Genomic DNA, 27,196 nt, shown 5'->3' with positions numbered 1-27,196 from the left:
ATGGGGGAAGGTTTTTAGGCCACTGTCTCTTTAATAAAAAGAAAAGGAGGACTTGTGGCACCTTAGAGACTAACCAATTTATTTGAGCATAAGCTTTCGTGAGCTACAGCTCACTTCATCGGATGCATATTGTGGAAACTGCAGAAGACATTATATACACAGGTTTCAGAGTAACAGCCGTCCTTGATTTTCATACACATTGTGAGGAGAGTGGTCACTTTGGGTAAGCTATTACCAGCAGGAGAGTGAGTTTGTGTGTGTGGTTTTTGAAAAAGGGGGGGGGGGGGTTGAGAAAACCTGGATTTGTGCTGGAAATGGCCCACCTTGATTATCATACACATTGTAAGGAGAGTGATCACTTTAGATAAGCCATTACCAGCAGGAGAGTGGGATGGGAGGAGGTATTGTTTCATGGTCTCTGTGTGTGTATAATATCTTCTGCAGTTTCCACAGTATGCATCCGATGAAGTGAGCTGTAGCTCACGAAAGCTCATGCTCAAATAAATTGGTTAGTCTCTAAGGTGCCACAAGTCCTCCTTTTCTTTTTGCGGATACAGACTAACACGGCTGCTACTCTGAAACCTGTCTCTTTAATGGAGGTGTGTAGGTGCGAGGACTTCCTCTGCCCCTGACAAAGATGCCCGTCACGCTACCATCATTTTTTCCCCTTACTTCCGCCCCGCCCAAACATGGCCGCCGGCGGAACGAAAATCACCCGGGCCCCAGCTCCTGCCACCTCCTCCGCCCAAAGATCGGATGGCCCCTGTGATTGGCCAGAGGGCGGGGCGGGGCGAGAGAGTGGAGGAGCGAGCGCTGTGGTTGGCGAAGAGGGGATCACGTGGCGTTGCAGTGCTTTGGGGTGACGGCTGACGGGCGGGTAGCCGCGAGCGCTGGGTGAGTGACTCGGCCGCGAAGCGAGTCTGGGGGCGGGGCCTGGGCTTCCCGCTAAGGATTGTGGGGGTCCGAGGGGCAGCCGCGGGGCGGCGGCGGCGCCACTCTGAGCTGTGGCACGCGAGAGGTCCGGGCTCGAGGTCCGTCGGTTCCGCCGGCGGGGGGCGGGGGTGCCAGTCAGTGCTGCCGTGCGGGGAGCTGGGCTCAGCGCCCTCCCCCCCCCCCGGGCCTGCGCCCTGGCGCTACTTCTCCGGAGTTGGCGCTGCCAGGCGGGCGGCTCCCCGGCCACCCCAGCCCGTGGCACGACGCCACAGCCCCTCCTCCGTGGCTCCCTGTGGGCCCCACGGGGTGCTGCCCCCTTCCCTGCCTGGGGGATGGGAATGAAGCGCTCCCCCCCCCCCCGCTCTGGCCGGGGCAGGCGTGGCCCCGAGTGGCCCTGGAAAGGGGGGATTTCCAGCCTCCGCTGGAAGGATGGCGCCGGTGCAGGGCGGGGCCTCGACACAAGGGGTCAGACTGCAGCGAGGCCAGTGGGTGTCTGTGGGGCACAGCGAAAACCCCACATGCCCTTCCTGGTGTGAACGACAGGCTAGAGGGGAAGTGCGCTGTTAGTAAAGGAACAAAAGAGCCACAGCTTCATGTTTGCTTTCCTCTTTGGGGTGTATGTGTGGGAACTGGTTTTCTGTTCCTCTTTTTGCATATAGTTAATTTCCTATATCTTTTTTCATAGGATGGGTGGGGATAAGAGACTACCTTGTGCAGGTTGTTTATCTTGTGCTTACACTCTGTTTCCTTCTCTACAGTCAACATTTTTCCTCTTTTCTAGAAGTGAATCCAAAAAAGAAATCTGACTAGCAGAAATTTTCCCCGCTTCTCATCTGTCTCTGGTTTTTCTCCAACTTGGAAGTGGCTGGGGTTTGTTTCAGATTTCTTTTGGGAATGAGGTGAAATGCTGTGTTAGATACTCTGTTTCAAATTTTCCTTGTACTGCTATTTAACATTGGCCTGCTAAACCCAGGGCTGTGAGTTCAATCCTTGAGGGGGCCATTTAGGGATCTGGGGCAAAAATTGGGGACTGGTCCTGCTTTGAGCAGGGGGTTGGACTAGATGGCCTCCTGAGGGCCCTTCCAACCCTGATCTTCTATGATTTGGTCTGTAGATCCTGTTTTTAGGCTGTTAGGTGTCCCCAAAAATTATGTGCACAGAAGCTGTTCAGTATCTGAACTCACCTGGCTAACTTCCCCCTCTTGCTGGAAAGGGAGGACCATTGTCTAACGGTTACAGCAGAGATCTGGGTCCCTGTCTACACTAAGGAAGTTTTTAAATATGTCCCTTCATTGCTAACGCCAGTTCAGCTCCGCCTGTATTAGCAACATTAGGAGCCCTAGTGTAGATGTGCTACCCCCATTGTAAGCACTCTGTCAATTCCACCTGCTCTGGATATTCTCCAACCAAGGCCATAAAATCCTCCATCACTCCTTTCAGCTGTTCTTTCTGCCAGGCTGCGAGGTTGTGGAACCCAATTTTCTCCCTTAGCTGGCATTTGTATTGGGGTTAGGGTGTTCTTAGTCTAAATTATATACATAGTAGAAACTAGTTGATCTCTTTTCTTGCTTTTAGGTTTGGATTTTTTCTGACCATTCAGTTCTCTCTGTTTTGGTAGATGGAGGAAGATGTAAGGGATCCCTTCCCTGACAAATTACATGGTGGATAGCCACAGTCTGTATAATGCAAGAGAGATGAGGCCTCCTCAGATCCCGGATGCTTTTTGTCTGAGAAGGGGCCTGTGAAACTCCATTCTTGTCCCTTTGCCAGTTATTTTAGAATTGGTTTTGCCCTGGATTGATTTAAGGTTCTCCTGGGATGTAAACAAAACTCACTTGGCTGTTGTCTCTGCTTTCCATATGCTGGTGCAACAAGCCTCAGTCCCTTGTCATCCTTTAGGGAACAGTATATTAAAGAGTTGATGAATCTGCATCTTCAAATCAAACTTAGAGTTCAATCCCATGAATTTTCATCCTCCTAAGGTCCTTGTGAGCCTCATAGAAACTTACTTTTTCTTGCATCTGTCATTTTATGGCTATAACATCTGTGAAGAAAGTTTCAGAACTGCAGGCTTTGATGGCATCCTTATACAAATTTTCAGAAGGATGAAGTAGTCCTAAGCCAGCCTCCCAAACACAAGCGTGGTGGTCTCATTTTGTTTTAAATCAGGTAGTTTCTATGCCAATATTCTTCCAAAATTCTGTGACCTTCTGGGTTTAGCTTGGCTGGATACAGTGGATGTGAAGAGGGGCCATTGTTAAGTCATTGTCAGGGCAAAGTCTTTTAGGAAATCCTCAAGATTGAGGGTGGGTGGGTGGCCGGCCATTCCTTTCAATCTAGAAGTGAGCTAAGCAGACCAGATTCAGTGAGCTGTAGCTCACAAAAGCTTATGCTCAAATAAATTGGTTAGTCTCTAAGGTGCCACAAGTACTCCTTTTCTTTTTGTGAATACAGACTAACACGGCTGTTACTCTTTAAAGTTCTCAGACTATGTCCTTGCTGAATTCCTTCTGTACCAAGAGGACTTAATACCCCTTCTGCTGGAATCTAGCAGCTACTGTTGAGCTGGAAGGCTGCTACCTAGAGCCTGACTCATACCTCTTCTAAGTGCTGTATTCTTGATACCGATTTGTGATCAGATTGAAGGCTGCGCACAGGAGAGGAGTGTTTCAGTCTCTCTTCAGTAAGGAGCACGCCTCAGTTCTCTTCAAGTGGATGTGTGAGGAAGTAGGATCTGGAAAGGAAAAAAAGTAAGGGCTTGTCTTCATTTACGGCGGTGCAGCTGCAGTGCTTTAGTGAAGACGCTCTTACACTGATGGGAGAGCTTATCTCGTTGGTGGAGTTAATCCACCTCTCTGAGAGGCAGTAGCTATGTTGGTGGGACAAGCTCTCCCGCTGATATAGTTGTGTCTACATGTGGGGGTTAAGTTGGCATAGTGTCACTCAGGGCTGAAGATTTTTCACATCCCTGAGTGATGTCATTATACCGATATCTATCGGTAATGTAGAGCTGGCCTAAGTTTACTTACAGAAGAAACTTTTGCCCACGTAACGTATTGTCTCAGTAGGTCCATACTGACTTTCTCTCCTCCCTACTTCAGAGATTTAAATTAAAGATTTAACAGACACTATGTGCCCATGTCAATACATACCAATATTTCAAAGCGGCATGTGGTGAAAGATTAGGGAGCTTGGTGGGGACCAGGGCTGTTTTATAATCAGGGCTGTGGGTGGAGGAGCAAGGCTATGTATAGCAGGGAGAGTAGCTGGGCCATGCATGGAGAGAATGGGTAACATGGTTATGGTGGACTGCAGCTGTAGGGGCCACCGGGGCAACTGACTCAGGACGGTGCGGGGGCATCAGGGCTCTGGAAGGGGATGTATCAAGGCGGACAGCTGTCTGAGTATCAGCTTTGATGTAGACTTTAAAAACCTGGCAACTTTCTTAAAAACCAGTTAAGGTGGTTCAAGTAACTTCCACAAATATAACCATAAAAAAGCCAGCAAATCCCTAGTTAAGTCCTAAGCTATCTCATGCGACCTACAGCCATGATTTCACCTTTTCTCCTCTGCCTCACCTGCAATATGATGCATGTTTTGTGCAGAGGAGGAAGTTGGAGGAGGCAAATGCAACTTTTAACTCCCTCCACAAGCAGCTGTTACAACACATCAGCGGACAGGCTTCCTCATTTCGTCGCCTAAATTAAGTCTACTAAAGAGGTTAGACAGTAACTTCCCAAAATGATGAACACTGTACAAACAGCTTGCACTTAAAAAAGCCAAATAATTCTCTCCATTAACAATCATACAACAGGACACACGTCAACCATCAACTTCAAGTCTAGGCCATGCCCACAGCCATCTACTTCTACACACTAATTTTATACTCCAAACATCTGTTTCATACCACTCCATGTGGTCCAAGTTAAAAGTTGCATCTTTAGGCCCCGATAGCAAACAATTTACTGCCGTGGGTAGTCCCACTGGTAATAAAGTTAAGCCCTTATCTTTGCAGGATTGGGGTTTTAGTGTGGAGGTTGAGGGAGGCGACAGAAGTGATGTTGGTGAGGTAATGTGAATAAGGCAAAATCATGGCCGTAGTTTGCAAGGGCTGGCTGAGGACTTAGCTAAGGGCTTCCTGACTCATCTTATGGTTGTATTATGTTTAAAGCACTGAAATGGGACTCAGGAGATCTGGATTTGATTCCTGGCTCTGCCACAGAAACCCTGTGTGACCTTGGGTAAGTCACTTTAACTTGTCTGCAGCTCAGTTCCCCATCTGTAAAATGGAGGTAATAGGCCTGGCCTTTCTCCCACTCCTTGTCTGTCTTGTCTGTGCAGATGGTAAGCTCTTTGGGACAGGGCCCATCTCGTAGTACAGCACCCAACACAGTGGGACCCTGACTGAGGCTGAAATTTCAGGGCCAGGCAGTGCCTGCTAGAAATCTGTTCAGCTGATATGTGGGTACCAACTCTTCAACCCTCACTCCGCATTGCACACATTTCTGAGGGAGGATAGGGATGGCATATCTTGTCTAATGGAATACATGAAGAGTCAATGGACTCCTACTGAGACAATGCGTTGTGGGTAGGGAGTGGGGAGCTGGGATTAAGGTCACTGAATGGAAGTCTTGGGGCTTTGCTGGGTATGGGCAGTAGGGGAAGGTACTGACCTAGGCTGAACTTGAACTCTGATTTCTTCCAGGGTGAGGGGAAGCAGACAGTTGATTTCCCCAAAAGATGCAGTTTTTTGGCCGACTTGTAAACACCATCAACAATGTCAGCAACCTGTTTTCAAACCCTTACCGGGTGAAGGAGGTGCCCCTGGCAGAGTATGTGGCTCACACACTTCTGAGAGAGGAAAACAGGGTGATCCTGTATAAGAACAAAAACGCTCACTACTGGGACTGCCTGCTGGTGAACCCCCAGAGTAAGCTGGTCGCCTTTCGGTGAGTGACAGATGACCCTTTCCTCTTCTGGACAAGTTTTGGAGCCAGAGTGGAGATTTTCTGAGAACAGGGAGAGTGGTAGCATGGGCAATGGAAACATCTTTCTGGCTACAGGTGCTGTCACTGGGGACAGGATGCCCAACCGGGTGAGGAGTCCTTAAGAGTGAATGCAGGCAGGAGGAGAAATGCCTAGCATTAGGGTGTGGAGAATCAATATGTCTCCCTAGTGCTAGGAGGATTGGCTTTTGGCCTATATTGAGGGGAGCTGGGCTGTATTCTCATTCCCTTTATTCTTCTCCAGGCTCTTCCGGTTAGACAATGAGACGGAAGCTGTTGAGCGCTTTGAGCAGTATGCCAGGCGGCTGCGCCCCTTCTACGAGAGCTCGCCACAACCCCTGCAGCTAGAGGTCCTCCAGCAACTAAGTGACTGTTTCCGTAACCACCCCCACTGGTCCCTGGCGCATGTGGCAGTGGAGACAGAGCTTCTGGGGAGTTTCCGACACAATCGCATCCTAAGGCAAGGGCTGAGGAGTTCTCCTGAAGGAGTATCACTTGGAGTTAGCTCAGGGCAGGAATGCAGTTCAGGCCCATGCTTTCAAGGTCAAGCACCTAAATCCATATTCCAGCCCCTAAATAAATAAAAATAAATAAAAGTGAGCTGCTTCTTGGAAGAGCTTGGGTCCTGCAACTTCCATGGACCTCGCATTGGCAGATAGTGGCCTAAATGCCTAGCTTGGCCAAATGATGGGTGTGATAACTGCTTACATAAGAACAGCCATACTGGGTCAGACCAGAGGTCCATCTAGACCTGTGTCCTGTCTTCCAACAGTGGCCAATGACAGATGCCCCAGAGGGAATGAATACAACAGGTTTATCAAGTGATCCATCCCCTGTCGCCCATTCCCAGCTTCTGGCAAACAGAGGCTAGGGACACCATCCCTGCCCATCCTGGCTAATAGCTATTGATGGACCTATCTTCCATGAACTTATCTATATCTTTTTTGAACCCTGTTATAGTCTTGGCCTTCACAACATCCTCTGGCAAAGAGTTCCACAGGTTGACTGCGTTGTGTGAAGAAATACTTCCTTTTGTTTGTTTTAAATCTGCTGCTTACCCATTATTGAAGGGTATAAATCTAACACTCACCATGGGAGTTGCTAGTGGGCTTTGAGCTCATTACTGTCAACACCAACCTCCTGCATTTGAACTGAAGGAATAAATCCGGTAGCAGTAGTAAGGCTGTTATATAATCTACGTGGACCAGCCACTAGAGGGGGTTGTGGTACGCTGTGTCATGTTACATAAGCAACAAGAAAGGAGAGGAATTGTCTTCCTGGATCATAAAGCCTTCCTAGGCTGGAAATCACTTTGGCCTAGATCATGGGTGGGCAAACGTTTTCGCAACCCCAGTGTGGCCCTCGGGCCAAACTGTACGGAGGGCCAGATAGGGAAGGCTGTGCCTCCCCAAACAGCCTGGCCCCCATCCCCTAACTGCCCCCTCCCACTTCCTGCCCCCGACTGCCCCCCTCAGGACCCCCAACCCATCCACACCCCCGCTACTCCTTGTCCCCTGACCGCCCCCTCCCGGGACCCCCTGTACCCCTAGGATCCCACCCCCTGTCCAATTCCCCCTCTCCCCTGACTGCCCCAACCCCTATCCACACCCCTGCCCCCTGACAGGCCCCCCAGGACTCCCATGCCTATCCAACCCCCTCTGTTCCCCATCCCCTGACCACCCCCCCCCCGATCTTCTGCCCCATCCGACTGCCCCCTGTCCCCGACTGCTCCCCGGGACTCCCAGCCCCTTATCCAACCCTCCTGCTCCCTGACCCCTTACCATGCTGCTCAGAGCAGCAGGAGCTGGCAGCCTGGCGGGAGCCAGCCATGCTGCTGCTCTGGCTGTGAGCTGAGGCTGCGGGGGAGGGGGGACAGCAGGGGAGGGGCCAGGACTAGCCTCCCCATCCGGGAGCTCAGGGGCCGGGCAGGATGGTCCCGTGGGCCGTAGTTTGCCCATCTCTGAGCTAGATGCCCCATTCCCTTTCAGCATTGATCTGGCGAAATGTTCAGTGTGGGCAAGGGGAATTAGGAACTGGATAGCTCAGGGACTGAGGGGTTAATGCAGGAGCTTTCTCCTCTTGGTCATTGGGTACAATCTAGCAGAGGATGCTGCACATCAGGAGGAGGAGTGTTAGCCGTGCTATGTGGTGGTTCCAGTCCTGGAATAGCAGGAGGTGCTAGATGGCAGGAATGAGTGCTTTGGCAGGGCTGTGAGTGGAGGAAGCTTGCACACCACTTCCCCATGCTCTGCCATGGGCTGTCAGCCCCTTGCTTTCACCAAGTACATGAAACAATTAGTTCTAACACAGTAATTTAGGGAATCTGACGCAAACCTCTGGTAGGGTGTTGTACTGAATGTCCTCTCTCAGGGCAGGGGCCCACCTATTTACTCTCTTTTGTTGCAGCTGTGTGAACAGCACAGAGTGCGAGGATGGCTGTACCCCACTGCAGCTTGCCTGCCGGAAGGGAAACATGGAGTGTCTGTGTGAGCTGGTGGAGTGCCATGCCCGGCTGGATGTCACTGACAAAAATGGGGAGACAGTCTTTCACTATGCTGTCCGAGGAAGTAACCCTGAGATCATAAAGGTGAGGGCGAAGCAGGGGGCTTTACAGCTGGCTGCTGCGTACTCTTCCTACCACAGGGTGGGGGTGAAAGAAAGGAACCCAGTGCTGTACGTCTGGAGGAGATAGAAACAAGGCTTTCCACATTTGGGGGAGAAAAAGCCAGATAAATCTGCTGCTGCAGGAGGACAGGAGGGTGCAAATCTTTGGCTTGATCTCAGCCCCCCCCGGCTTCCTCCCTCTTCAGGGACTTTGATGACTGCATGGCTGCAGAGTTCTTCAGGACTGAACTCTAAAGCCCAGAGTGCTCTGGGACAGGAGTAAAACAGGACGAGGTGCAAAATGAGTGCACCAGAAAAGACTATTTGCATCTACTTCTGGCCTTAGGCCAAGAGTTCCCTTTCTTGCTTCCATGGTGCCTATAGCAACAGAAGACCAAATCAAGTTTCACATGGCCTTTCATGGTGGCTGAGGGTTAAAGCCTAGCTTGAACCATTCCTGTCATTTTTCAAAGTCTGCAGAGTCTGTCCTTAAACCTGCCTCCTCTTGATTCAGGTGACATGACAGTCAGAGCTGTGTGTGGACAGAGTCTGACCAGACCATCATTTCTCTGGGTCCTTTTTTAATTACTATGGTATGTTGGCCAGACTGGCTTGACAATGCAGACCCTTATGGACTGAGTCAATGTGGTTCCTTCCTGCTAGTCTGATGGGTTAGTGAGAACAGTGCGTTTACACAGGCTAAGATTAAGGATTGTGGTCCTGAGGTTTTGGTGGTGCCCATAACTACCCTCTGGATTTGGTCTGAGTATAGACCTGAGGGCTACAGATGTGCTTCTGTTGTTGCTCTGTGAGATGACTGATTGCTGTCCATAGACAAGTGCTCTCTGCACTGTGCCAGAGCCTGAATCTTGATGGAAAAGGAGACAGGACACTGACAGGTGGCATTGGAGACTTTTTTTGCTGGCTGTTCCCTATTCTTATACCATCCAGGAAGGGCAGGGCTCAGAGTTACAGGTGGCCGAACCCTTGGATGGAGGAATGTGTGTTTCTGGTCTGTGGTTACTTTGAGATGGGTTTTGTGAGAAGAGGTTCTGGAGTCGAGTGGGGGCAGACTGAGTTCTCAGTGTGATTTGCAGTCCAGAAATTTTCTGCTGGGCTTGACTTTGCTGCCTCTGTCGCAGAGGAGAGGGAGGAGCTCTGCCGCCTTCACAGCCCTGACGTAGGTTTGTAGAAATTCCTCAGGGCCAAGTCTGGCTGTATCTGATTGCAGTCCATGCCAGCACCACTTGAGTTTTCTTCCTCCTGGCTTTTTTTTTTTTTTCCCTATGGCAGGTCATTGGTGATCTGTGTGGGGTGAGAGAAGGTGCTTCAGTGCTGGTATTTCTATGGCTATAGCCAGATAACCTTGCAGCACTTCACCATTTCTCCTACTTCTTGGCTTTTGAATTGGGTAGTTTTCTAGAAGTTAGTCTTGGACTTTGGAGGAGTCCAGGAGAGTTTTGGGACAGACCATGGGGGCTTTCTTGACTTGTGACAAGGAAGGTGGGATGAGGAGGAGGCCTCACCACATCTAGGGTGTTGGACTTTTAAGGGACCCTAAAAACAATCCTGATTTAACGGGGCAGCCTCTCCATGTTACTGTAATAACAGCAGCTTAATGGGTTTGCCCTGAGATTTTAAACGGGATTGACCTCCCCCAGGATGCTGTTTACCCTTTGCATCAGCAAAGAACAGGGAAATTAAACTATCCAGATTCACTTCCTGCCTCTCCAGTGGGTTTGGGTTTCCTGCAATGGGGGTAGGGGTGTGTGGGAGGGAGTGTCAGGTTAACAAACAGACCAACAACACCGTTTTGTTTGAAATTTCCAAAACCAAAGTCTTGAAAACATTTCTATTTTGTTGATACTTTAAGCAGGATCTGGATTCACGTTCTAACCTAAGCTTGAGCCAAAGGGGAGAGCACAAGGTGGAGTAATAGACTTCCCAGTTGGACAAACAAGGAGAGTTTAAATAACCACCAGGATAGACTTGTGGGGTGGTTCTAGGGTAGGGGATGAAGAGGGGGACAAGCTATACCATTTATGATGAGTCAAATGCTGTCCCCAGCAGCAGTCCTCAGAGCCTGGAGAGAGAGAGAGAGAGAGATTTTGCTGTTTAATTTCTTTTCAGCTCCTGGGCAAAAAGCCATCTGTTGGCTTGAACCACCTGAGCAATCAGGGGCAGACGCCTCTGCACCTAGCCTGCCAGCTGGGCAAAGAGGATGTGGTTCTGGCTCTACTGAAATGCCATGCAAAGTGCAACATCATGGGGACACTGGGCTACCCCATTCACACTGCTGTGAAGTACTCCCATAAGGGGTAAGTGTTCACCTGTCTTGTTGGAAGGGTCCTGCCTACAGGCTTGGAGCCCATGTGCTCCTCCCTGGGTGCGTGCTCCTCCGTGCTGAGAACTATATCTGGGTATCACTGACTGGCATAGACTTGCCTGCCCCTTCCCAGTGCTTGCCTATCTTGTCGGGATAGGAGTAACAGCAGGATAGTGCTCACTGGCTGAGACTCTGCCTAGTACCCGTTCGCCTTGCTTGGAATGGAACTCTATGGTTGATGCCTGGCTAGCATGCCCCTTCCTAGTGCTCACTTGCCTCCCTGAGAATGGGCACTCTTAAGACGCCACATGCTGGCTCAGATCCTGTGTGCCCACTATCATTGTGGGTTTGCCTTTGAGGATGGGCCAGCCCCAGAATGTCACCCGCTAGCACTAATGTTCTGTTACCTCCCAGGTTCAGTTTGTCTTGCTAGCAGGGCATGACCCAACGGCCTAGATTCCAGGTATCTTTTCCCAGTGCCTCTATCCTCTCTGCTGTTGATGCCTTTGAGGAGCAGTGGGCGCTGTCCAGGGTTCTCTGCTCGGTGTCTCCATCAGGTTCCCTTCGTTTGATCCTTTGACCTCACTCCTGTCCCTGTTATCTCATTAGTTGTCCCCCGGAATCATTTGGCTTCCAGGTCCTGTGGATCCTCCCCTTAGGCTGGGGGGAGGTCCTTTAGCAGTGCGTGGACTTCTGCCCACCCACTTCCTGGATCCGAATAGGATCCTCTCTGCTAGTGTGGCCCATTGACTCTTAGCTCCTCCTCAGTCTAAGAACAGGGAGCACTGGATGCTTTGCTGTTCAGGGGCCTGCCCAGGTCACAGAGCATCCCAGGTGGGGTGGAGAGACAGAGGGCTGTTAACCCACAGTTCCTCAGTGTGGGCTCTCAAGGATGTGATGACCCCTGCACATTGTTGGCAGGCTGGGGTCTTTGTCCCCATCCATGACCGTTCCCTTTCCATGCCTCCATCTCATTTCCTCCTGAAGGTGTGTGCGAGCCCTTCTTGAAGTGGATGTCAATCAAGTTCAGTTCAAGGACCCCCACTACGGAGCAGCTGTGCTCCACTGGGCCAAAAATGCTGAGGTAAGCAGAGCTGATGCCAGGCAGAGGGGCAAACTGACAGGCATGCCAGCATGCCACTCAGTCACACTGGACTACTTCTTCTCATATGAAATTCTGCTCCCCTCCCCCCTGTTAATTCCTCCAGCTGGAAACGTTCACCTTCCTGCAGGTTGCTGCATGTGTGATTCTGTTTAGAGCACAGTAACCTAGCAAGCCACCTAAAAGACAGTCGCTGGTCACCCACGACTCAGATTCTCAGGTAGAGCAGCCTCTTTCCCCAGGCCGCTTCCCATGGTACTGGTTGAGAGAATCAGTGCCATCAACAGTAGGGGGAGAGAGCTGTGGACCCTCACAGTGAAATGGGCAGATCTTGGTACTGGGTAACCTTGGTTATTGGACTGCCAGCTTGTTCCCCTTCGCTCTCTTTCTGATGGAGTAATAGTGCTAAATCCACCTCTAGGGTGGAACATGGCAGCTATTCTGTGCCATCAACATTACATAGCAGTTTCTAAGATGGGAAACAGAAGAATAACTTCTCACTGCAGGGGAATTTTAGCTAGACAAGTTATAATCACCCAGAGTGGAAATTGGCCTGCCAATTCCCAGAATTCTTGTGAAAAATGCCAGGGGAGCTGGCATAACGCCCCCCTGGTGCCATACTAGGGCACTGATTCAGGCCTAGTTTAGAGAGGAGACTGCCTCTTGTTGCACTGCCAGCACTCCTTCCTCCAGCATTTAGGTTTCTCCTTGGATGTCTCCCAGTCAAGAACTGAACAGGCTTGAAACTGCCAGGCTCATAAGGTGGGACAGTGGAAATAAACAGGGGGATTTTGGCAAAATCTACACACAATCTTCCCTCAAATGTGCCAAGGATTTTAATCCCAATGGGATCACATTTTTCATTTAGCTCTGGCTCTGCTTGGCCCCATTCCTGTGTTTTGTTGTAAGACACAAGCAAGACATTCAGAAGCATAGGTAAGGTCGTTAAAGTGAAGAGCTGTTTTGGTATCAAGTATTTAGAGAAACCTCACAAGATCCTCCTTGTCACAATTCAGATGCCCAGGGCTTTGTAGCTGACACTTAACTGTTAAGCCTTGTCTACACTAGTCTTTGTTTCTTCCCCCATTGCTATCATCAGCTTCTCAAGCACTCACTGCCTGGCATCTTCTACCTAAGGAAGAACAGGCTAGTTTGCCCACCCATGCTGTTGTTCTGAAGCTATCACGCTTCCTTGTTGCTTTCTCTCCCTTTCTTCCTATGCCTTTGGGGCACAGATGACCCGGATGCTGATTGAGTATGGCTGTGACGTGAATTCTGTCAGCAAGACAGCAGACATGGCTTTGCACATCATGGTCAAGCGGGGGCGTTTTGACAGCGCAATGGTGCTGCTGACGCACGGGGCTCTTGCTAATGCCAAGGGGAAGGATGGCAACACCCCGCTGCACCTGGCCATGAAGGTGAGTTTCTCCCAGGCCACAGGTTTTCACTTCCCAGGGGATCTGACGGAGACCTTTTCTGCCAGGCCAGGGCATGAAAAGAACACCATGGAGCCGCCCCACCATTCCTTTTTATGAGAAAGGGGTTAGTATGCACAACTGCTCTCTTCTATGCTTCTAGCTGGGTTTAAATGGTCCAGCTGTGCTGGTGCCCACACCAGGAACATCACAGGCCCTGGCCCTCAAGTGGTGGGAAGGAGATGAATTCATCAGGATGCTCTTAATTAGCAGGAGCACCCAAGGACGAGAGCGACAGGGCCCAGCAAAGGCAGCGGCAAGCGGATGAAGGGAGCGTTGCCTATGACGAGATTTCTTCCTTCTTACAGCAAGACCACCTGGAGACGATCAAGGCCCTCATTGTGTTTGGAGCAGATGTTGAGATCTCCAATGAGTTTGGAGAGACACCAGGGCTGGTGGCTGCCAGGACTAGCAAAGGTGAGCTCTGGGCAGAAGTGGGGAAGAAGGGAGCAGGAGGTAGAAGTGGAAAGCCAGACACTGCCCCTCTCCAAGCCACGCTGTCAGATGCTGCAGGGGCATGATGGGGAGAGGCAGGGCAACTGAACCACCAAGGTGCAGTCCCATCCCCGAGCACACCGTGTACACAGTGTCTACCCCATAAAGCAGCTGTGAAATGCAGGGTCAGGGATCCCAACAAAACACAAGCCCTAAAATCTGGTTGTAGAAGGGTGCACAAAGTATGATCGCTACCTCACTTCCCATCCCTCAGTTATTGTACACACACGGGACTGGCTTTCTAGGGTGTATGGAATGACCCTGTGATTTGTGTATTGATTTTTCTTTTTAATATGTGCGACTCCCCCACCTTGCAAGGTCCTAACCGGAAGGTGCTCTTAGGCCTGCTGCAAATGGTAGGGATGGAACGCTGCCACCCACCTAGCCCCGAATCCCCCCACATGGCATCCACAGCATCACTACCGCTGTCCACCTCCCCGGAAAGACCACCGCTCCCACGGAACAACGGCCACAGTTTAGGTAAAACCTTCCCTGGCCTTGTCTCTCACTCTCCTCTCTTTGCAGTCTTCTCTGAGAGCTTCTCTCTGGATTGTGCTGCACTTTTGGGGTTCTGTCCCCTCTCCCAGCTCTCATTATCTTTAGTACCTGTCAGCCTGCTCCCATTTTTCCCAGGATCAGGTCTACCCTTCTCTTACTTTCCCCAGTAAAACTCTCTATAGATCTGTTTGGATTCTTGGGTACACCCCTGCAGTGCACCAGCCCGAGGAGGAGAATTTTGGGGTGACTGGCCACACACCCCTGGAATAGATCTGGGATCTATGTCCATCCCCATACCCTGTGACACCCTCCCCCATCCATCTGGAAAGGCAGAAAAGAGCTCAGCTGAAATTTGTCTTGAGTTTTCCATTCTCGGTTGGTGATGGGGCATCCTGAGTGTGGGGGAGAGGTGGGGAGGAATGAGACATGGGAGTGTCTGGGGCCCAGATCCTGAAGTCTGAAAGCTAGTGGAGGGAAAGGCTGAGGCCTAGGGATAGATGAATGTGGAAAATGAATTCCCTTCTCACCCCAGCAGAGGGGCGTCTCTCTAGGCAGTGATAGGGTCTTGTTGATAAGATGGAGCAATGGATGTAGTAGAAGGACAGAAAAAGAGGAAGTACTTACCTGTAGTTCTGCTGCTCTGAAGAAATGGCCATCCAGGATTCTCACTCCAAGCTTAGTACCATTCCTGTGTGGTTTCTCCAGAGAAAATGGATTCATCTCACCCCAGCAGGTGTGTCTGTACCTCCCGGGGTTCCACTGCTGGAGTAATACAAGGAGGGAAATCCAGGGCTGAATTCCCCTCTTCTCTCAAGAGTGGTGGAGGTCTAGGTGTGTCCTTCCAGGATTAGGCTTCTGATATATTGACAGAACAGGGCTGTTTTTATCAGGGACCTGAGTGTGCGCTGAGAAATCTCATCCAGTGCTGAGATTCCTCCAAAGATCCACTGCTTCCTTCTGGTCGCTGGCAATAATGTATTTTTTCTCCTCCCCTGTTTTTCTTTTGGTTTCACAGGCTGGCACCTCATCTGGGCCAGGTTGCCCCTGCCCTCCCCTCCCCCCCCCCCCCCCAAATCCCAGGTTGAGGCCTGGGATACAGCTGCAGATGGGTAGTAAGGAGGCTCCCAGACCTCCATGTCTGTTATCTCCCAGGGTTAGATTTAGGTTTCTTTCTCATTTCCTGCGGCTGCTGGGACCTGCCTCCTCTCTGTCTTACTCTGGTCCATCTGCTCCTCTGCATCTTTGTTTGAAAGCTCTCTGCCTGCCTGCTCTCGGGGATTTGATTTCTGATCCTATTTGGCTTGGAGTCTAAGGAAGGGGTGAATTGGTGGCACTGCATGCAGTGGCTTGTCTGCTCAAGGGAGGAGGGGCAAAGAACTTGTTTGATAGGGGTGGGAACTTGACGTTCTTAGTGTTGATATAACATGGTGCAAGGCCTTTGCTGGAGGGGTGGAATGTGTCCGTACCAGTAACCAGCTACCGGGGGACAGAAGAGAGATGGCAGAGCGATGATTAAGGACTTGGCTTATTGTGATAGAGAGCCCACTAACTATAACTTTGCTAAATAGTGACTTGAGGCGATATGACAAGTATCTGTCCCTCAGGAGTGCTAGAAGGGTCTAAATAGCAAGGAGATGTCGCTTGGATAAAACCATAAAACTTTGGTTGGCTGTTGTGAAGTATTTCCTGATGGTGAGGTCTGTGTAAGTGCGAAAGAGTTTCCCAAGGGAAGTGGTGGAAGCGTCGTTGCTTGGGACGTTGAAGCACTGGAGATTGTACTGCAGGGAGCAGGTCTTCGCTGGCAGGGAAGGGTCAGGCATGAAAGGTCTTTTCTGCCGCCGAGCTCTTTGAGATGAGGGCAGAAGGGTGGGAAAGGGAACTAGAGGGATAGGGTAGAAGATTAGAGGGCAGTGGGGGAGCTCTAGGGATGCAGGGGACCCCGGAGGAAATCTTCTCACCCCAGGTGAAGCAAAGGCACTGTTTATGCATATTCCTCTCCTCCCTCTACGACTCTCTCCTGCTATCTGTTTGTGCCTCTCTAGGTTACGACAGCATCATCCATATTTCCACAGCACTTGGCCACTTGCTGAAGACGCCGGATGTCGTGGACTCTACCAGTGATGCAACGAGAACGTAAGCTAGGAGTGGAACTCATGGGACAACTGCATGGCTTGAATACGGGGATGGGAGGGAGTGAATTTCTCCTCCCCCCATTATGCATGGCACCCTCATTCCTGGAACAAACCAGAGTGCCATGCAGGGGCTCATGCGCATGTGAGGTTCTCTGCTCTCATTGTCATTGACTAAAGTCCCATGCGTGGCATGCCCATGTGTGACCCCTCTCCCCCTGCTAGTGCCCAGAGTCACGCATTGGCCTACACCCCCAATGGAACCCAATCTGGGTGATTAAAATCTACCACCTCTGCACTCACCATCACCCATTTAATGCTGTTGAGCAGCTAGTGCAGGCTTTGGCCCAGCCCAGCACACTGACTTGATGGCTGCAAAGCTCTGTGCCAATTTCTGCACCATTTTGGCAGTATCTTGATGCATGTGATGCATCTGTCCTGTGTGGGGTAGGGAGGGGATGCACAGAGATTGCATGAAATGCAGGGGGAGTGTTGATGGAACACTCTTGCTGTGGGGGGAGGTGTGTGATTGAAGGGCAAGCAGCAGGGTCCTGGGTGGGGGAGGGGAATAAGGAAACTGTCATCAGCAAATCAAAGGGGTGGTCAGTTCTGTGTATGCTTTGTTGTTTTGAAAGGAATATTGTATTAAAACAAGTCGTGTCGGAGAGAAGGAATCTGAATGGCTGGTGACAGTCACAGCTGTGGAAGGACAATGGCAGGCTTGGGAGCTATACCCGTTTGTTCCAAAACCTGTACTAAAACACACACGGCAGAAAGAATGTCATCAATGAATCCCAGTCTTCAAGGGAAATAGCTCCCACCAAGGGATGGGTTATACCAGAGTCCTGCCCAACTTGGGAGCCATAACTCTGGGCATCGGGAGAAATTACGCTGTATGCCCAGTCCTCTCAGAGGCCAGAGGAGAGGAGCAGATCCCTGTCTGTCTTGAGGGGCCGAAGGCCTTCTCCTCCTCCCGGTTCTTCTGAGATGTGCATGGATTTCATATCGCCAAGCCCCGAGGACTCAGGCCCTAAATTCTGTAGCAAGGCCCCTGGGTTTCCATGGCACTCTGGGGCAGCAGATTGAGAATTGTGTGGTAGCTTCTGGTAAGTGTGTGAGAGCGGAGGGATTGTTGAATTAAATAGGAACAGGATTAAGACAGTGGGCCCCCAGTGTAATTTATTTGAATATTAAATTCCCTCTATTTTACAATGCATTTAAATGTAAAGGGCCAGATCCCCAGCTGGTGTAAATCGGCACAGCTCCATTGAAAGGGATGACATCCTGTGCCCCACCAGAATGCACTGTTGTCCCTAACAACACATAGCTGCTGATCATTGGAGTGGGTGGGGTGACACCAGTTTACACCATCTGGAGATCAGTCCTTTTGCTACCAAGGTGCTGCCATCTTTTGTTTGTCATGGCAACATGTAACTGCATTGTGGGGGATGTTGCAGGGGGAAGGTAGAGGTTTTGGTGGCTGGGATAGATAGAGATTTTAGTGCCTGGGAGATGAGTTTGAGATTGGGGGGGGGACACATTAGCTGGGCGTTTCTGCTAAAATGATCGCTCATGAAATAGTTCACAACGTTGACAGGGCAGTGATGCTTTCTTTTGGGATATAAGACAGTGTTACATCTGGAGACGGGAAGGCAGCTCTCCACAGAGAGCTTTCTTTCTTTTGTCTGTGTGAGGCTGCTGATCTCAGACCTCATAGAAAGACCTTGTTTAGCCTGGGCAACTCTCCCTGATTTCCCAGGGGATGGTATCTGAAAACAGGCGATAGGTGAGGTCTGGGAACTGATCATGGTGGTGGATGGCTGCTTTGGCACCTGAAAGGGAAAGGAGGATGTTTGAGGATGGTTTGGCAGCTGAGAAATCAGTTGGGTGCTTTTGGGGTTGCGGGAGGGTTTAGAAATTGGGAGGAGAGCTGGGACACTTGAGGGGCTGCAAAGAGGTGCTGGGAGAGAGGTTGGGGCATCAGGGAGGGGGTTCAGGATGCTTGAGAGGAGGCCAGTTTATAGAGGAATGTCATTCCTGTCTGCTGCACTGAGCATACCCTATGTTCTAATACATAACTTAGCCCGCATCTTCCTGTTCTCCTGGTCCCTCTCAAGGTACGATCGCCTCCTGTGTCTGGATGGAGGGGGCATCCGGGGCCTGGTGCTCATCCAGCTTCTCATCGCTATTGAGAAGGCTGCTGGCCGACCAATCAGGGAACTCTTTGACTGGATCGCAGGGACCAGCACCGGAGGGATCCTGGCACTGGCTGTTGTACACGGTAAGGGACGAATGGGGTGGCAGCAACGACCCACAGGCACAGCCGTTGCTAAGCCTGGGTCAGAACGGTTTCTCGGCATGTGGAGAACAGGGCAGGCAGGAGAGGCGGGGGCTGCAGCTCTGTGATCCTGTGGCTCTGGGAGGTTGCTACCAGCTGAAAGGGAAATGGGATTTTTTAAGGAACAAATGCCAGAACTCTGGTCGGTGTTTGTTCCTCCTTGGAAATGATCTGACCTGCTGTTTGGAATTTGAGAAGTCACACAGCGGACAGCAGTGTTTTTGGCAACCAGGTGTTCCTGGTCTTCTCCCCACCAAGGGTCTATGCCCAGGTTCCTTAGCTCTTTGTTATTATCTGGAGAATCCTGAGGAGTGAGCTCTGAACTTGCCCTCCTCCCTCAGAGGCTTTCTGATAGACAGAGCTCCTGCTCTGGGTAGACACTGCAGGGGCTGAGTGTGATGCTGCCACATCCCCCCCTGACCCTGTGGAATTCGAGCTCCGATTCCCCCGGGTCTGGCTAGTTCTGCTTTTCTGTCTGCCTCCCACTGCCTGTTACAGCTAGTTCCGTTTTGTGTCTCAGGGAAGCCGGTGGACTACCTGCGCTGCCTGTACTTTCGCATGAAGGATGAGGTGTTCCGAGGGTCGCGGCCGTACGAGTCGGAGCCCCTGGATGAGTTCCTGAAGAGGGAATTTGGAGAGCACACCAAAATGACAGATGTCCAGAAACCGAAGTGGGTCACAGCTGGGGCTGCGCTTACTAATAATCTCTGTTGAGATTGTTCACTCCCCTCCTTTTGGCAGGCTCTGGGGTGAGGCGTTCAGCCAGGCCACGAACCAGATCAGGAGGAGGAGGTTGATTCAGAGGCTGACAATGACTACCCAGATTTGTTTCAACACCAATCTTTGTTTCTCATTTCATTTCCCACAGGGTCATAGTAACAGGGACCCTGTGTGACCGGCAACCTGCCGAGCTCCACCTCTTTCGGAATTACAAGGCACCAGCGATGAAAAACAAGCCTGATGTGAAGACAACGGACCCCTTCAGACCACTGACCAATCCAGAAGGTAAATGCTTTCATGCACCAGAGTCCACTGCGGGGAGAGGGGGAGAAAAGGGGGGGAGGTGGGGAGAGGTATGTCCCGGCAGTGGGTTAGTCTCTACTTTAACGATCCTTGGAGCTTGCTCCCGTTTCGCAGGCTATGTCTACACTACAACCGGGGTCTACGCTCTGAGATCGATCCATTGGTGGTCGATTTAGCAGGTCTAGTGAAGACCCACCAAATCAACAGCAGATCGCTCTCCAGTCGACTCCTGTACTATCCCCGACCAAAGTTGACGTGAGAGTTTCTCCTGTCGACCCCCCCACGTTGTAGAACTTGTGGTAACTCAACCTAAGGTACGTCGACTCCAGCTACGTTACTCACCTAGCAGGAGTTGCGTAGCATAGGTCGACTTACCACTGTAGTGTAGACATAGCCTTAGTCTCCCCTCTCACCTGTCCTGCCTTGACTGTTCATGCTTTCTGCAGCAATAAGCTGTAGCACACTGGCCTAACCACCTGGGCATATGTTCTGCCACTCTGCAGAGCCGCAAATTCAGCAGCCACTCTCCCTGGTTCTGTGGGAGAAGAGTGGTGCAGAAGGGCCGCCAAATTTTTGGAAAGGGGTCAGGAGGATGCACCTTCCTGAATCTATGTGCAGAGGCGGGGGCACGCGGGGAATGTGTCTCCACAGATTTCTGCCTTCCATTTAGCAACATCCAGAGGGGCTGCTGCAGACTCTGCCCCACAGGGCATTGGGGCTGGGCAAGGCCTGGGCTGCCTATTGTGGGGACACCCAGTGGGGAGGAGGCAGAGGGTCCCCCTGGTGGTGACACTCACCACGTGTCCGTGCAGTGCAGGGAGGGAGGAAGCAGCAGGGTGTGGGGCTGCAGGCTGAGCCTCTCCCTCCGCCCTGCCCCCCCACTACATAGGGCTGCTTTTCCTTCCTTGCTGCTGGAGTCCCAGCGCTTCCCCCTGCCTGCTTTGCAGACTGCCCTGTGCGAACGCTCCGGGCCTGTTCCCAGGGCAGAGGCCACTCTCCCACTCCTATAACGGGCTCTGCCCAGGGGAAGCTGCTCCCCATACACAGCAGTGGGGCTTGCCCTGCCTTCCATTTAGAAACAGCTTCTAGATCCAGAGGTGATGCATGGGGAGGTCACATGCCTCCCCTCACCCCACAGAAACTTTAAATTGTGGCCCACCCCAGTATCAACAGTTATACATCGCCTCTGTCTATAGGGATGGGTTCCAAAGGGACATCTCCATCCCTCCTGGGCTAGTGAATGAATCTATTACATACAATGGGCAAATTCATCCCCAACGTAACTCTGCTGGCTTCAGTGGAGTCCCAGCAGAGATGAATTTGGCCCATTATCTTTAAAGGAGTCTTGAGTGGTGGTGGGAGGGGAGATGGGTGGGAGAATATTGCTGGGTCGTCATTTACATAAGCAGTTATTCTCCCGTGAATCCAGGCAAAGCCCACAGTGTTACGAAGAAAGAGGGCAGCGCTAACTGGCGGAGGGGGCCTCTGAAGTTACAGATCTCTCCCCTTTCCCCTCCTCCCAAAATCTTCTGTCTTGCTTCACCATTCAGCAGCGTGTGTGTGTCTGTCCGTGGTGACACAAGAAGTCAGTCAGTCGTACGCTCTGTCTCATGTTCCCACAGACCAGCTTGTGTGGCGAGCTGCCCGCTGTAGTGGTGCGGCCCCAACGTACTTCCGACCAATCGGGCGTTTTTTGGATGGTGGGCTGCTGGCCAATAACCCCACCCTGGATGCCATGACAGAGATCCATGAGTACAACAAGTCCCTAAGCCAGAAGGTGAGGATAAATCCTAGGGCTTTAATCGCTACCTGGGGGATTTCTCCAGCATGACTTTACAAGGGGGTTTGGTTTGTAAATGACTCCTCCCTGGGAAGGGGGCTGTAACTGGTGGCTCTCTGAGACCAGGGTCCTGTGTTTAGCCACCAAGCAGGTAGTGCATCGTAGACAACGGCACTGCGATCTCCCCAGATCTCCCCAGCACAGTGCTCCAACCTGGCTGTTGTAGGAGGGTCAGCTCATTCTCTGTCCATGGCTTTTTCAGTTCTTAGCCTCTCTGAGGAGGCAACAGATAGGGCCAGTTAGTGCTAATGTGGTGATGGCTTTTTGCGTGATGCTGGTGGCTGTGCTCTAGGCAAAAGGCTGGGATTCCCCCCAGTTATTTCCACATGGGATGTTTAACGGAGGTTGATGACTGTCCATCACTTCCGACATGGGGTTGGATTGGCTGCGAAGACTTGGAGAGGGTTCTGGATCAGGGTGGGAGAGGCGTGTGTCTGAGTTATTGTGCAGGAGGTGTGGGGGCTGTGGGGAAATCTTATGTAATCCTCAATCTCTTGAGCCATACAGGTCCCCAGTATTATCAGCTCAAAGATCTGGGCAATGGAATGGGGACAGCAATTTATGAATTCCCCCCCCCCATCCTGTTTGTGTATTTTTTGGGGGGGGTAATACTGTGGATTCACGCCAACAAAAATTTGTTTCTCCATCCTTCAAAGGGGCAGAGCCAGAAGGTGCGGAAAGTGGGAGTGGTGGTCTCCCTTGGGACGGGGAGGCCTCCACAGGTCCCCGTGAGCTCCGTGGATGTCTTCCGCCCCTCCAACCCCTGGGAGCTGGCCAAGACTGTCTTTGGGGCCAAAGAGCTGGGCAAGATGGTGGTGGATTGTGTGAGTAATGGGGAGTGGGGTGGATGGGATGAAGCTGTGGAGTGGCGCGGGGGGGGGACACCTGAGGTGGTTTCTGATGCTAAATCGTACTATTTTTAAAAAGAAAAGATGCTCAGTTGGGACTTACCAGGCTGTTACCCTTTAAATTCCAGCGAGGATGTGGGGATCACCTGTGACATCTATTCAGAGAGCTCCATGGACCACTCCCCATCATACAGCACTCAATAACAAGGGTCTTACTCCCTAGCAAGGTGTCTACAATCACTTTCCATCCCAGCTGCCATCATTCTCCCTCTTGGAACCTCCTTAAATCCCTTGTTCTCTAAACTTTGGTGAGTCCAAATTACTGCAGCAAAAACCTCTCCCACACTTTAGAAAGCGGGTTGAGTAGTGACATGGGAATTGTTACGCCGTGCTTGTGACACCTAGAACTGTGAGCCACCGTGTTACCCCTCTGCCTTATCAAGGGCGAGAGTTTTGGTGCTGCTAAGCTCTATGTGTGTCAGCTCCCTGACACACCAGCCTGACTGCCTGGCCAGCAAACTCTTCTAAACTCTACTAGTCAAAACCTTTCCTTGCAGGTAACAGTCAGTGAACCCGAGTTCCCCAGAGCTGTCTCCCTGCAGTGTCCGCCCCTCTCACTGGACACTCATAGAAGTTACTAAATTCACTCCTTCCATGGGCACAAAGCACACATCAGCCTGTTAGATTAGCTGTAGACTCACATTTCTCTTTAATCCACACAGGACTGAGATGACTTCTTAATAAAACAAGAAGAAATTTATTAACCAAGAAGAGATTTAAATAATACAAAGCACAAGAAAGAGAGATGGGTGGTTCCAAACAAAAAAAAGAAAACCCACACAAGCTGCAGTCTTTGCCTACGCCATTTTCTTTCTTACGTCAAGTTACCAGGAATTACACGTTACTTACATCGTTATCAAGTATTGGCCCTCCAACTTTTACAGCCTTGAAGGGTGCTGTAACATAGGTCCCCTCACTGATTGATCACTAAAAAGGTCTCTCTGCTCCCCTTATATTACCCAAAGTCCATTGTCTCTGCCTTGAGAACCAGGAAGGCTTCCTGGGGTTTCTGTCCCCCGGCGTGATTGTTAAATGATCTTCTCCTTACTTGTTTAGCTTGATGGCTTTGTTTACCTTATATATAAACATACTTGCATTGTCCTTTGCCTCTAACCATGCTTGTCATGTGGGTAAATGCATATTCCTTTGTCTAAGGCAGGCTGAGTTTATACACTGCCCCCCAAACACATTTCAAGACCATATTTCCAGCACACATCTGTAACAACATGATGTATGTACATCCTGTACATACATCATGTGGTGACTATCGGGACCTGTTTGTCACCAGTTTACATATACCTTCCATGACACCTTTTACATACATATTATGACAGTGTACTGGGGCAACGAGTATGTCAGGCCTGATGAGAGTTACAGTATGGGTGGTCCTCTGCCAGCTGTTATTGAGGGGGTCCCAGGAAAGCCGGAATGTTAGGGGGTGAGATCGTTTGAAGTGGCCCAGCTGAAAGAATTCTTCCGATTTGGCACTTGTATCCTTCAAATACATGTAGATTTGCAAAGGGGTTAGGTGGATTACCTCTGGGAGCAAATGAGAAGGTAGGATAACCAGCAGGGGGCAGAATGGTGTAAGTATCAAACACAGTCTGTCAGTTAATCCTGCAGAGCGTTTGTGTGACGGGTTGTGGAGCTGGGTTAATGACACCATAGCTGAGAGTATAAAACCCTTCTTTGTAAACCTGATTTTTTGACACCAGCCACCATAATCTTGTCAAACAAGCTGCTTTCTGCCTGAAATTTTATATGGACGGTCTATTGGCAGAGGTGATCTTGTGTGTAGAAAGTTTGTGGTTGACCAGGTGAGCCTCTCCAAGTGATCGGACACAGAGGACCTAATTTTCAAAGTGGGGCTCCACAATTTTTTGCATGCAAAAATGGGTACCATTTACTTATGGGTGCAAAATTCCAGTTGCAGAATTGGAGGCCTGGTTTAAAAACTAAGCCCTGAAAAGTGGGGTATTTTGCTTTTAGAAAAACCTTCTGTATTGCCCTCATGATCATTTGTCAACATTAAACAAATTGAGGAAATTCCTAAATAAAAACCATTGTAGTAGAGAGAAGATTGGATATGTCTCTCACACAAACAAGCACCCCTTAAACAACAACAAAGCGTGGAATATTTTTGTTCACAAAAGCTGAATGCTTGAAAGGAAAATTTGGAGTTAAGGTTCCCCAAATAACCTTAACTTTGACCCCTTCTCAGTCTTATACCTACAGACCAGAAAACCTCTGTGGAGTTTGTATTTGCCATGAGCTCTGCATTTCAGGTCTCATCTGAAAGGTGCCCCAGTATAACTCATAGGGCTCGTAGTGAATGCAACCCCTGCTGGCATCCTGCTCCTGGAGCAGAAGCCAGGGTACAAACAGAATCCGAGAGATTTCGCTGCTCAGAACCCAGAGCCTCCAACTAGAATCACCACCAAGGCCCGTTTTTGCACTTTTGTCTGCACACAAAACTGTGGAGGCCTGGGACACCAAAAGGATTAGAAGAGTGTGCTCAGCCCCATGGGGAGCTGCGGCAGGGCCTGTAGAAAGGCTCCCCTACATCATTTGGTGGGTAAGTTTCCAAAATGTAGTTTTCTCTCTCTCGGAGGCCTGTACACTGGGACTCAGTGCCAAGGGAGCCTGACTTTACAAGCAGAGGGATACAAGCATTTAGGTTGGTTTCAGTGACCTAAGAGTTGGCATGTTTCCCCCTGCAGTGCACTGACGCGGATGGCCCAGCTGTGGACCGTGCCAGGGCTTGGTGTGAGATGACAGACACCCTCTATTTCCGGTATGAGCTTTTCTTGGCTGGTGCCCTTCCACTCTCTCTGTGCTGGGCTATCTGTATGGTTGTCTCTCTTCCCATTGTTCTCCCCCTCTCTCAGAACCTGAGTGTGGCATGTGTCCCCCTCCCCAGGCATCATGTGGTGCTGCATTTGATGCTTGTGTCCCCATCCCTGCCTGTCCCTTCTTGTGTTGCTGCCCCCCTGTCTTCCCCAGTCCCACCTGGTGACATCTCGATATCCACAGGTTCAGCCCACTGCTGCACTCGGACGTGATGCTGGATGAGGTGAATGACGCGATCCTAGTGAACGCACTCTGGGATACTCAGCTCTACATCTGCCAACAGCAGGAGCAGTTCAAGCAGCTGGTGCAGGAGCTCCTCACCCGATGACTTTCTGGAAGACTTGAAGGCACCAGTGCCCAATCCTGACAGTAGTGACTTAGGAAGCGGGCAAGGAGTAACAGCCTTTGTAGAAGAGCCAGACTAGGGGTTGTCCTCGCCGTCAGACCAAGACATTGGTGGGAAGAATTCAGGGATCAGCGATATTAAATATGAAGCAGTACCCCGGCCCCATGCACACATGCGGTGGCAGCTGGGAATTTACAACTGGTATGGAGGCCTGAGTCCCCTGTCCTCAGAGTGCAGTCTCTGGTACCCCCCAGGTATGGGCATATTCCGTAAATCACCCTGCCCTGAATCTATCTGACAGAGCAAGGGCAGACCTCACACTGCTTCCTACCTCCTGAGCAGACCTTCTGGAAGGTAACCCTGAGAACAGATCTCCCTTCCCCTAGAATATCTCTGGTGCTGGCCCTTCCCACCCTGGATAGCACAATGAAAGTGAGGCAAAGACAAACTTTTGAGGGTTACTTTATCCACTCTTGCAAATGTATGTGTGTTGTGGAGGGAACTGGAGTCGCTACCCCATGTGGTCTGGATGGAGAAGGGGCTAGGAATAGGGTAAAGTCTCTGCAGTAGTTTTGGACCCAAAGTATTGTGATTGTTCTTTTGTGATCCGTTATCAGTCTTGGGGTGAGGGATGGGGGAAGATCTTCCCTTGATCTGTTATAGCCTGTGACTGCTGCCCTTTCCCTTTCTATTGCTTTAGTGCTCTTTCCACCCCCTCCCATCTCTCCTTCCAGTGTCCCTCCCAGTTCCCAACAGCTTCTGGCCACTAAGGTGGTGTGAGCAGAGCTGGGGGGAAGGGGATGAGGCTTCCGGGTTTTCAATGAATGTTTCCTGCTGCCTGGCCTGTGCTGATAGTCCTCACGCATGGGCTGAGATGTGGAAACTCCTCCCACTCCCTTCCCTTCCAGGGGTCACATGATGAGGAGCAAAATTCTTGCTTCAGCCATGGAACAAAGATTAAACCAAATTTATTGGGGGCCATTTATTGGCTGATAACACTGAATAAAAAGATAACGATGATTTAAATACTGTATTCTCTGTGATCATTTCCCGCTGTGGAATCTGACCCCTGGGACTAGATGGATTTCTGCTATTTCATTCTCCCCCTTCCCAGCTTTTCCTCCTGCGTTGGGAATTCCAGTGCACTCTTAAAAGGCACTCACTGTTTCTGCGTTTTGTTTAGTTTTTGATAGAAGTGAATTTATTTGCCTGTAGGAACCAGTTTGGAGTTCATCGGGTCATCTCCCATGTTCTCTCTCTCTCTCTCTCTCTCTCTTTTAAATCTCACATTGTTTTTGCCTTGCAAAACAAACTAACCAGTTG

The 27,196-nt window shown here is 50.6% G+C and overlaps 1 protein-coding gene across 21 annotated transcripts; it reads left to right on the top strand.

The window, feature by feature from the left end:
• The first annotated feature begins 811 nt into the window (after window positions 1-811).
• On the top strand, window positions 812-26,899 carry PLA2G6 (phospholipase A2 group VI). 21 transcript variants are annotated; one of them, XM_073326211.1, is made up of 17 exons: window positions 812-894; window positions 5,639-5,882; window positions 6,184-6,399; window positions 8,346-8,526; window positions 10,674-10,861; window positions 11,857-11,953; window positions 13,207-13,389; window positions 13,755-13,863; window positions 14,260-14,421; window positions 16,482-16,572; window positions 18,686-18,849; window positions 19,427-19,577; window positions 19,775-19,911; window positions 21,552-21,706; window positions 22,426-22,593; window positions 25,398-25,471; window positions 25,711-26,899. In XM_073326211.1, the coding sequence occupies exons 2-17, from the start codon at window positions 5,674-5,676 to the stop codon at window positions 25,853-25,855; spliced, it is 2,430 nt and encodes an 809-aa protein (XP_073182312.1). In that variant the 5' UTR covers window positions 812-894; window positions 5,639-5,673; the 3' UTR covers window positions 25,856-26,899. The 21 variants fall into 21 exon arrangements, 20 of the variants coding, with proteins under 20 accessions (XP_073182312.1, XP_073182174.1, XP_073182294.1 ...); XM_073326073.1 differs by lacking the exon at window positions 812-894 and adding an exon at window positions 932-1,031 and having other exon boundaries at window positions 1,715-5,882; XM_073326193.1 differs by lacking the exon at window positions 812-894 and adding an exon at window positions 935-1,031.
• The last annotated feature ends 297 nt before the right edge of the window (window positions 26,900-27,196 follow it).

Source organism: Lepidochelys kempii, chromosome 1 (assembly GCF_965140265.1).
Source record: "Lepidochelys kempii isolate rLepKem1 chromosome 1, rLepKem1.hap2, whole genome shotgun sequence".
Classification (NCBI taxonomy): Eukaryota; Metazoa; Chordata; order Testudines; family Cheloniidae; genus Lepidochelys; species Lepidochelys kempii.
The sequence above is the reverse complement of the archived record's forward strand: the minus strand, read 5'-3'. Positions and strand labels throughout refer to the sequence as shown.

Coding starts and splice junctions, on each gene's coding strand:
- PLA2G6 (XM_073326211.1), top strand. CDS start 5,674: ATGCAGTTTTTTGGCCGACTTGTAAACACCATCAACAATGTCAGCAAC. Junction 13,864..14,259: donor GGCTGCCAGGACTAGCAAAG/GTGAGCTCTGGG, acceptor CCACCTTGCAAG/GTCCTAACCGGAAGGTGCTC. Junction 19,912..21,551: donor ACCACTGACCAATCCAGAAG/GTAAATGCTTTC, acceptor ATGTTCCCACAG/ACCAGCTTGTGTGGCGAGCT.